General features: G+C 33.0%; 1 protein-coding gene across 4 annotated transcripts; it reads left to right on the top strand.

Annotated features, from left to right (window-relative positions):
• Nucleotides 1-773: 773 nt before the first annotated feature.
• On the top strand, nt 774-11305 carry LOC146948818 (E3 ubiquitin-protein ligase RGLG4-like). 4 transcript variants are annotated; one of them, XM_085745013.1, is made up of 11 exons: nt 774-1320; nt 2178-2262; nt 2400-2540; nt 2633-2746; nt 2979-3076; nt 3170-3249; nt 3402-3507; nt 3739-3866; nt 4098-4209; nt 5217-5273; nt 10945-11305. In XM_085745013.1, exons 1-11 carry the CDS (start codon nt 1081-1083, stop codon nt 11029-11031), a joined length of 1248 nt encoding a protein of 415 aa, XP_085601139.1. In that variant the 5' UTR covers nt 774-1080; the 3' UTR covers nt 11032-11305. The 4 variants fall into 4 exon arrangements, with proteins under 4 accessions (XP_085601139.1, XP_085601137.1, XP_085601140.1 ...); XM_085745011.1 differs by lacking the exon at nt 5217-5273 and adding an exon at nt 10761-10820; XM_085745014.1 differs by lacking the exons at nt 3739-3866; nt 4098-4209; nt 5217-5273 and adding exons at nt 10182-10309; nt 10573-10675; nt 10761-10820.
• The last annotated feature ends 22 nt before the right edge of the window (nt 11306-11327 follow it).

Consider the following 11327-nt stretch of genomic DNA (forward strand, 5'->3'; position numbering starts at 1 on the left):
TTAATACAGAGACATATTGTATTTGTAATTTATACACGTGTCTATAATTTTACTTGTATAAAAGAACCTATTTAGTTTTAATTTACATGTGTTTATATTTTAACTTATATATTAATACGGGGACCAATTTTTTTTTTAATTTATACACATGTCTATATTTATATTCATATATCAATACAAAGATTTTTTTTATAATTTCTATGCAAGTTGCGACTTGCTTCCAAAAAAGAGCGCAACACACTCACCCGTCCGTATGCACGGGTATCCTGTTAGAGGTCATTTGACATCTCTTGTAACCTATATATAAAGAGATGTTCTTAGAACAATTAGTAATGATATAATTTTAGTTCATTTTCAACAAATAGATTATTTTCTTTGTAATTTTGGTTGCTACAACTATTTTTAATATAACTTCTTATTAAATTTAATATTAGTATTGAAAGTCCAGATCCGCCCCTGATTTATAGTGATAGACAATTAAATTGTAGTTAAATATATAAGCAATGGTTCAAACATATGACTTTTACCTATGGATAAATAGACCTTTACGTAGAGACAATTCTTAATTGATAGCAAAATTGTTGTCTTCCAAACCTTTACCTACGGAAAAAAGACATTTAGTGACGGATTTTGTCCGTAAATACAAGTTTTTTTTTTTTAAATTTGAGGCCCCTCTAAGTGTGGGGCCCTGTGCCAAAGTGCTGCTTGAGCTTGGCCAGGGTCGGCCCTGTCATTTAGCATTTTATATTAGGCAAAGACAGAAGAATATAATTGTACAAAACTAGCAAGCAATATAAAGCGTCAAGAATAGAATCAGATACCAAGATATAGTACATAATTAATTTTTTTTCAATCTTCTTTAAAACTTCACCGCTTGTTTTGTTCATATGCTTTTCTAGGAACCACACTATCTGGCAACTTCGTTTGTATTTCGTTTTTTTAACCTCAATCTATTTATTTTTTTTCGTGATCACAATATTACATTACACACACATATATATACCTCTAAATCTTTCATTATGCAGAAAACCAAGTTAAATCTCTTCAAACAAAAAAGAAAACCTAGTTGAACTTGATTCCATGGGAAACCTCTTAGGTAAAAGTAAAAAGCGAAATCCTCAAAATTCTAGGAGTGATAAAGGAGGAAGAATCTTGTCCAACATTCCAGTTCATGAACCTATCCCATTACCACCTACACCACAAGTTGCTTCAATGTCTAAAAAATCAAGTTTTGGGACACATAATTCTGGACAAACTTCAAACACCAAGAAATCTTCCAAGTATGCTTTGATTAAAGATAACTTCACAACTCTTGAACAGGTATATATGTTTCATATAATGATTTTCTCTATTACTTTTTTTATCTCAAATATTAGTCATTATTAATTAATCAGTATGTTTTTTTTCCTTGCATCGAAAAAATAATTACTTTTATTAATTGAGTCATGCGAAGAATCTGTGAGAGTTTACATGTATTCTTCAACTTTTCTTGTTTATGTGTCTTTTGTTGCTTCATTCTGAGTTTTTCTTCTTTAGTACAATTTATGGAAGTCTTCCAGAAACAAAATTTGATTGAGAACTTGTATATCAAATTAAATTTGTGTCAGTCCAATACATTTGTTGGCCTAAACTAAATTTTAAGATGAGTTATTTTTTATTTTTAAAAAATTAACTTATAAGAGTGAGCAACATAAAAAGTTGGTATAGCATAAAGAGTTAAACATGCTAAGGAAAAAAGTTTGATAAAGAAAAACATACTGGAAGCATATAGGTCCACATTATGTAATTAGCAACAACTTTCAAGATTTTAAACTCTTCAATGAAAGTGTTTGTTAATGGAAGTAATAACTATTGAACCACACTAACTTGAAACATGGACCACATTTTCTATTTAAATTTAAATTAAAGGGAAAAAGGAACACCAAAATGTGGCGATGCTTGTTACTTTTTGCTTAATTAGTGTACTAACTTTTTTAAAATACATTCTTTATTTTTTCTGAAGAAGCTAAATTAGTCCACCTAAATTGGTATCGGGGAAAATCGAACGTGAGACCTCGAGGAAGAGCACGCTCCCAAGTCCCAAGTCAATAAAAGACATTCTTTATTAAGAATCGCTGTTTCATTTTTAAAAGAGAAAAAAACCAATATTATTTAATTTTCATTGTTCTTTTTTATAGGTTACTGCGGCACTAAGGAAAGAAGGTTTAGAATCATCAAATCTCATCCTTGGAATTGATTTTACAAAGAGTAATGAATGGACTGGTATGTTGATGTACATGAACAAATTTTAGACTAGTGATTTCATCTTTCCATTATACATTGCAAATTATATATAAAAAGCCATGATTAAGAGTTAAACTTTTCTATGCATGATAATGAATGTATCCTTTTTTTTGAAGGCCAAGTCTCATTCAATAAGAAAAGCCTGCATGCAATTGGAGATACACCAAACCCCTATGAGAAGGCCATATCAATTGTTGGCAAGACTTTGGCTCCCTTTGATGATGACAACTTGATTCCATGCTTTGGCTTTGGTGATGGTAAGCTCTAATTAATCCTTAGAGTAAAATGAATGTAATTAATGGTTTTTGCAATTCAAGTTATGGCTAAACTTTTACCATTATATATACAGCTACCACCCATGATCAAGATGTATTCAGCTTTCATAGTGATCATTCACCTTGCCATGGATTTGAAGAAGTTTTGGCTTGCTACAAAAAAGTTGTTCCAAACTTGAAACTCTCAGGTCATTATTACATCATCTTCACTTTTTATGTGTGGTAAAACAAATGTATAATTGTAGTTAGGGACGAATCTACGACTACAATAACAGAGTTTTCCCTATCAAGCTGCCATGATTCCAATATTTCAGTAGAATTTGATCTATTATGAGTATTGCTCCCAAAACTTAAAATATGTAGATTGTATTCTTTTGCTTAAGATACATGACTGAAGGAATGATTGGATTTTGTATGAAGGACCAACTTCTTATGCTCCGGTGATAGAGGCTGCAATAGACATAGTCGAGAAAAGTCATGGCCAATTCCATGTTTTGGTTATCATTGCAGATGGTCAGGTACAAATATAAAATGTTACCTTAATTAAATTATTATTCAACTGTTTGCATATGCTTGAAAATCATATTCATATGAATTTGTTGGATTTTAAGGTTACGAGAAGTGTAGACTATGATGATAATGAACTCAGTCCTCAAGAAGAGAAAACGATCAAAGCAATTGCTGATGCAAGGTAGTCATTTAGAAACCATGAACACAATTTTCATTATTTAGGAACTAATATGATGCTATTTATTATTTTCTTATTGTTCTGTTTTTAAAGTACTTCAAAACTGTTTCATTTGCTTGATATACATTAATGTTCATTCTTTATTTATGATACAGTAAATATCCACTTGCTATAGTTCTGGTCGGAGTTGGTGATGGACCTTGGGAAGACATGCAAAAGTTTGATGACAAACTTCCGACACGCGATTTTGACAATTTTCAGGTATTACATAGCAATAGTACAGTAAAAACGTTAGTCTTAAGTCATAACCTATTTTGATTCGTCCGCTATTACTCTACTTCTACGCAACTCTTTTCAGTGAAGTGTAAGGCATCAGATAATCTAACTGCCCTGTAGCCGTTAGATTAATGTAATTGTCGACGTTTGACTGAAGATAACTGAGACATTATCTTTTTCACCAGTTGGTCACATATTGTTTTTTGTTTTGTATAGTTTGTTAATTTCACGAAAATCATGTCGAAAAACACAAGCGAAACTGAAAAGGAAGCAGCTTTTGCTTTGGCTTCTCTGATGGAGATCCCCTTCCAATACAAAGCATGTGTCGAATTTAAAAAACTCAGGTATGATCCTTAAACATTAAGCTACGTTATTTTTATCTATTTTATAAAAAGTCTTCTACAAATGACTTGTGCAATCCACGAAATCTCTACATATAATATTGATATTATATATACTTTGGATTCATTATGGTGACAACTTTCTATGAAACAATGCAACTTTTTCTTTCAAGTGACATTATTTAAAGTGATTAACTTTTGTTGTTATCTTTGTGTCTATGAAATGGATAACAGACGTGTAACTGGAAGAGCAAAGAGAATAGTTCCAAAACCATCTCCTGTTCCTTATTCTCGGCCGGCACCAAGCAATTCGCCGGCATCAACAACAGATGACCAAAATCAATCTGTAAGCACTAACTAAAACTTAGAATGCTGTATGTTATTATCCAAAGTGAGCAACTCAGTCTAGAGTGTTATATTAACTGATACTAAAAAAAATCAATGATTGATATTGTGTATGCATATATCGAATCCAGAGTTCAGTACGTAAATCAATGAATATACTTAGACCCAAAAAATATTCATGAAATATATATCAATCTTTATTTTATTTTTTTTGGCTTAAATGCACTTTTCATCCCTTATGTTTCAAAAAGTTGTGATTTTGGCCCCCTTTAAAAAAAAATGGATATTTTGACCCCCTAACTTTTGGCCCTCTTTTGATTAGCTGATTTTATGCCAATTTCTCAGTCTCTGACGGTGTAAACTGACATGGGGATAGAAGGATGCTGATAAGTAGAGTCCAAACTTGCATGGTGTCCAAACTGACATAATAAGTGGAGTCCAAACTGATAAGTGGATCCTTCTTTAAAGGGGCCAAAAGTTACACAATGTCAGTTTGGACTCCACTTATCAGCATCCTTCTATCCCCATGCCAGTTTACACCATCAGAGACTGAGAAATTGTCATAATCTCCATCAAAATCAGCTAATCAAAAGAGGGCCAAAAGTCAGGGGTCAAAATATCCATTTTTTTTAAAGGGAGCCAAAATCGCAACTTTTTGAAACACAGGGGTGAAAAGTGCATTTAAGCCATTTTTTTTACCAAGTGGAGTACTTTCTTTAGAGTAGTCAAATCCTATATCAGTTACTAGAGAACACTAGGTAAATTTGATGTCAAGAAAAATATGTTCTTAAGAAGTTTAATTTTAGTCCTACAATTAAACATGTTGTGTATTTTTAGTCCAACAACAGGATGAAAAAATTGAATCAATATTTTATAGGGATTAAAGTTAAATATTATTGAATTTATTAGAACCAATGAGAACAACCATCATATACTTATAGCATTTAACATTCTTCCTATTTTTTGGTTTGTTACTTGATGATTTATGTAACACATGGAATTATGTAGGCCTGCCCTGTTTGTCTGACCAATGCAAGAGATTTGGCGTTTGGATGTGGGCACATGGTGAGCTTATAACCACTTTGAATTTATTTATTTATTTATTGAAATTACTACATTCGAATTAAATCTTTGAATGTGTAGTTCATCAATCAAATTAAACCCTTAAGAAAGGAATTTTAGGGTTTACTTTGATTGATGAAATACACATCTAAAGACAATTTGATGGTAAAAAAATCATCTTAATTATTTCTCTAATTGATGTTACATTTAGTTACTTTTAACAATATTTTGGAATGCAGACTTGTAGAGATTGTGCATCAAGGTTAAGAGATTGTCCTATATGTCGAGTGAGGATCACTAGTCGTCTTAGAGTTTACAACGGTTGATTGTACAATGCTTATCATGCAACATGAAATAGTTTGCATAAAATTTATATGTAGTGTTGATGGTGTTGCTCTAAGAGCTTAAATATTGGACATAGATTTCTTGTAATTAAAGTAATAGCTTGGTAGACGTTGAAATGTTTCATGACTGTTGAAAAGTGATGAGAAATTCAAATTGATTGGTATTTTCTAATTTCAATGCAGACTTTTTTTTTAAGAAGCTAATCTAACCTTCAGCAACAATTAATATGAATCGAATCGAACGAAATATGTCGATGATGTTTTAGAACTGCTATGTACTGTTGCAATTGGGACTATGTACGATGGGCCAAAGATTCAAAACTCAAATGAGTATGAAACAATGAAGAGAGCTTCTTTTTCTACATTTGGAAATTGTGAAATTAAGATGCCACAAAATTAAGCAAATGATTGAGAATTCTAAGATTGATACATTTTAAGGTTTCTGTGATTATTGGGGAATCTTAGAATTTAATCTGTTTAGAAGACTGATTAAAAATATTAAATTAATCAAACTCTTCAGTACTAAACTCAGAAGAGCTTAGTTGTTGCGTTTGAAGGTTTATGAGTAAAATGTTTCTTTTATGATGCAAAGTTTTGACCTTGTTTGACAACTTGCTGGTACATATTTCTCTGGTGCAAATTAGGGATCTTCACCATGAATGTTGATTATTTCAAGAAGGACAATGACGAACTTATAGGCCAATTCACTCAGGGATTGTCGAAATCTATCGCAATTGTTTTCCTCATTGCTTGAAACATGCATACTCTCCAACCCTTTTTCCTCCATAACGTTCCAACTCTCATTACATACCTACGATTCATAAAGGTTTGAGAGCAAAACAAAATACAAACTTAAAGATTGGAACTTACAAATGTTCGACAAAGATAAAGATCGGAAGGCAAAGCAAAACAAAAATAAATTGGGAGCAAAAATAACGCTTGACCCCCAGATAATAAAGCAAGATAGAGTATCATTATAACCAAAACATTTTTACAACATTCTAACAAAATTTTGTAGGCAAACTACGCGCAGACAAATAAGGATCACACCATGATAAAGGATAGCTTTAATTGACGACAGTCTCAGACCAACAAAAAAATCACCTGTTGCAAAATCATATTGTCCTTGAGACTATAGACATGAAAGTCCATTGTTGACCAACATATTGTCCTACAAAAAAACATAATAAAGTAGTGGCGAGGACTAGAAAACTCTGCAATCAAAATAAAGTCCACAACTTGCTATTGATAGTTATCCAACATATTGGCGAATCATATTGTTCTTAAGACTATAGGCACAAAGGTCCCTTGTTGACCAACATATTATCCTCCAAAACATCATAAAGTAATGGTTAAGACAATCTGATTGACCAACTAAGAATAATATAGTCAATATCGCAAACTCTTCACATTATTAATAAACTAAATGATGTAGAAGTGACTCAAAATTGAAGGTTGGAATTTCGTCAAAATCGGAGTACGATTTTTAGAGCAGAATTGGCACTTCCCATTCGTAAAAAATCGGAGCACGATCTGACAAAATCGGAGTACGATTTTGAGCTGACACAGAAAAATAGAATAGTATTTTGGGGCCTGATTTCGTTCCAATTTTTGAGGGGTTGCTTTTACTATAAATACAAACCTTGTATCAGATGAATATTGTGTAAAAAATAGGGTTTAGAAGCCAACATATAAACTAGGGTTTATAAGAATTCTCTTCGCAACAAACACTAGGGTTGGGATTGTTTTGATTCACCTTGAACAAAACACAGTTAGGATTGAGTCTCTTGGTCACAGGAAGAGATTGAGACTTGGGTAGAATTAGGTTTGAAGATTGATTCTTGTAACCCTCAATATCTCTTTGTAAAGAAACTCATATCATTATAGTGGAACGGAGAGTTGCTCTCTCCCCCGAAGTAGGTCATCATTAGACCGAACATGGTAAACAGATTCTTGTGTTCTCCTTCTTCCTTTATCTCTTGCTTTTTATTTTTGGTTTGAATTACATTGTCACCTGCTTGATTTAATTGTTTGGTTTTATTTACTCCATGCATCAAGTTTTTTATTAGTGTGTGTTTGCAACGAATTCACCACAATTGGCGCCTATCGTGGGGCAAGGGTCAAATCAATAACCAGGTATGATGGGTTCCAAATGGGATATTGAAAAGTTTACCGGTAGTAACGACTTCGGGTTGTGGAAGGTAAAGATGAGGACAACTCTAATTCAACAAAAGTGTGTTGAAGCATTGAAGGGAGAAGCATAGATGCCTGCACATCTAACATCTGCTAAGAAGACTAAGATGAATGATAAAGCGGTCAGTGTCATCATTCTATGTCTTGGGGATATGGTGTTGAGAGAGGTAGCAAGAGAGACTACTGCCGTGTCTATATGGAATAAACTTGATTCATTGTACATGACCAAGTCCTTGGCACATAGACAATGTCTGAAACAACAACTCTACTTTTACCGAATGGTGGATTCAAAACCTATAATGGAGCAACTGACGAAGTTCAATAAGATTATTGATGATCTGGCGAACATAAATGTGAATCTGGAAGACGATGATAAAGTCTTACACCTACCGTGTGCTTTACCTAGGTCCTTTGATAATTTCAAGGATACAATGTTTTATGGCAAAGAGGGCACTATCACTTTGGAGGAAGTTCAAACAGCTTTGAGAACCAAAGAGTTAACCAAATTCAAGGAGTTGAAGGTTGATGACAGTGGAGAAGGCTTGAATATCTCAAGGGGGAGAAGTGAAAACAGAGGAAATGGGAAAAGCGAGAATTCCAGGTCGAAGGGTGGTGGTAATAAAACAAAGTACAAATGTTTTATTTGTCACAATCCAGGCCACTTCAAGAAGGATTGTCCAGAGAGAAAGGGCAATGGAAGTGGTAGTTCATCCGTTCAGATTGCAAGTGAAGAGGAAGGTTATGAGAGTGTTGGAGCACTAACTGTGACAAGTTGGGAACCTGAAAAGGGCTAGGTTTTGGACTCTGGATGCTCTTATCACATCTTTCCTAGAAAGGAGTACTTTGAAACTTTAGAGCTAAAATAAGGTGGAGTTGTTCGCCTTGGTAATAATAAGACTTGCAAAATTCAAGGTATATATGGGTACTATCCGTCTCAAAATGTTTGATGACCGTGATTTCATTTTGAAGAATGTGAGGTATATTCCCGAACTTAAGAGAAATTTAATATCAATAAGTTTGTTCGATGGTCTAGGATATTGTAATAGAATTGAACGTGGTATGATGAGAACAGAACAATAGGAAAAGAATAAATAGATCATATTAGTCCCTAATTATGTTAGGGAAAAGAATCAAAGCATATCTTGAATCAAATCAAGCCATTGCATCCCAAATTATGGACAAGCCTATGTTTCTCTAGCCTATGTTTTGCCAAAATTATGGACCACTATGGTTTGTAGAGCCACATGAAACTTTTTTAACTGTCTTCAAATCCATTATTAAGCTATTATCCCTTTTTTTTAGACAAGTGATTTCATCTTATAATTAAGAATTAAAGTTTTCTATGCATGGTTGTAATCGATGTTTTAAAAATCAGACCGAACCTGAATCAATAATAAGACCTTTCAACTATGGTTCAACGACTTTAATCCGTTCGAACTGAAATGAAACTGCAGTCAAACAAATCAGTTTAATAACTGAACCGTAGACAATGTCAGTTCAAGTCCTCTTCCTAACATGCTTCTGACATGCTTCTGATCATTAGAGTCTGAAGTTATAGCTTCTGATCACTAGAGTCTGAAGTTAACTAGTTTTACAATTGAGATTGTACTTGGATTAGCTTGTTCATAGGATGATTGTACTTTACTTTCTTCCTATAAATACCTCTTGTAAACTCTTTCACATTCATGAGAAATGAGAATATTCATTTTACACATTTCATAACACCTTAATTAAATGTTTCAACCGTTTGCATACATTTGCAAATCATATTCATATGACTTTGTTGGATTTTAAGGTTACAAGAAGTGTAGACTATGATGATAATGAACTGAGTCCTCAAGAAGAGAAAACGATCAAAGCAATTGCTGATGCAAGGTACGTAATTTGATGGACTAGACGTCATTTAGAAACCATGAACACAATTCTCATTATTTAGGGACTAATATGATGCTATTTATTCTTTTCCTATTGTTCTGTTTTTAACGTACTTCCAAACAGTTTCATGTCTCTAATATACATTAAGGTTCATTCTTTATTTATGATGCAGTAAATATTCACTTGCCATAGTTCTGGTTGGAGTTGATGATGGACCTTGGGAAGACATGCAAAAGTTTGATGACAAAATTCCGACACGAGATTTTGACAATTTTCAGGTATTACTAGCAATAGTAGCATACAAATGTGGGGCTCATGTAGTAACCTATTTGAATTCGTATCCGGTATTAATCTACTTCAAAGCCGAAATCTAGCTGTTAAATGAATCTATTGATCGAAATTTGACCTAAGATAACTGATCATTATTTTTCATCAATTGGTCAAAGAATTTCTGTTTCGTATAGGTTGTTAACTTCACATAAATTTCTGTTTCGTGCAGTTTGTTAACTTCACAAAAATAATGTCTAAAAACACAAGCGCAGCCGAAAAAGAAGCAGCTTTTGCTGTTAACGCTCTCATGGAGATCCCCTTCCAATACAAAGCATGTGTTGAATTTCGAAAACTTGGGTATGATCTTAAACGTTAAACTATTCTATAAAAAATCTTCTATATATTAATGATATCATTGATATGTGCATCATCTTTTTTTCGTCATTTTTTCTATACATCTATGCATTTACGCGAAATCTTTACTATAATGTTGATACGATACTTTTGATTCATTACGTTGACAATTTTCATTGAAACAATGCAACTTTTTCTTTCGAGTGACATTATTTGAAGTGATTAAATTTTTCTTCTTCTCATCTGTGTCTATGAATGGATAACAGAAGTGTAACCGGAACAGCAAAGAGAATAGTTCCAAAACCATCTCCCGTTCCATACTCTAGGCCTACACATAGCAATTCAACAACAGATGACCAAAATCAATCTGTAAGTATCAAATATTATCTTCACTAATTATTTCTGTCTACATTGAAGTTTCTTAATGGTTTATGTGACCAATGGAATTATTTAGGCCTGCTGCCCTGTTTGTTTGACCAATGCAAAGGATTTGGCATTTGGATGTGGGCACATGGTGAGCTTATAACCACTTTTAGTGTAATTAATGAAACAATTAACCTGGACCAAAAAAATTAAATAATAATTGTCTTAGTTATTTCTTCAATTGCTGTTAGATTAAACAGTATTTTGGAATGCAGACTTGCAGAGATTGTGGATCAAGGTTAAGACATTGTCCAATATGTCGACACAGAATCACTAGTCATCTTAGAGTGTACAATGGTTGATTGTACAATGCATATGATGCACATAAAATTGTTTGCGTTATATGTAGGGATGAGCTAGGCACTCTTAATCCAATTTGCCTTAATTTGATTGTATCTTTAAAAAATTCAGATTCTTTATCAAGACACTATTAATCCAATTTTCCTTTAAAAGTACCATTTCATGTATTATTGTTGCACAATTCTAAATAAGCAAAGCAATCTACTAATATTGTTTCATTCAATCTAACAATGTCTAAGAAAGGTTATGAAATGCCAATATGTCCGTTTTGCTTGATTGTGTCCCTTGGATTGTAGCT

Source organism: Medicago sativa, chromosome 2, assembly GCF_051527215.1.
Source record: "Medicago sativa cultivar Bolivia chromosome 2, Bolivia_mono, whole genome shotgun sequence".
NCBI classification, from domain to species: domain Eukaryota; kingdom Viridiplantae; phylum Streptophyta; class Magnoliopsida; order Fabales; family Fabaceae; genus Medicago; species Medicago sativa.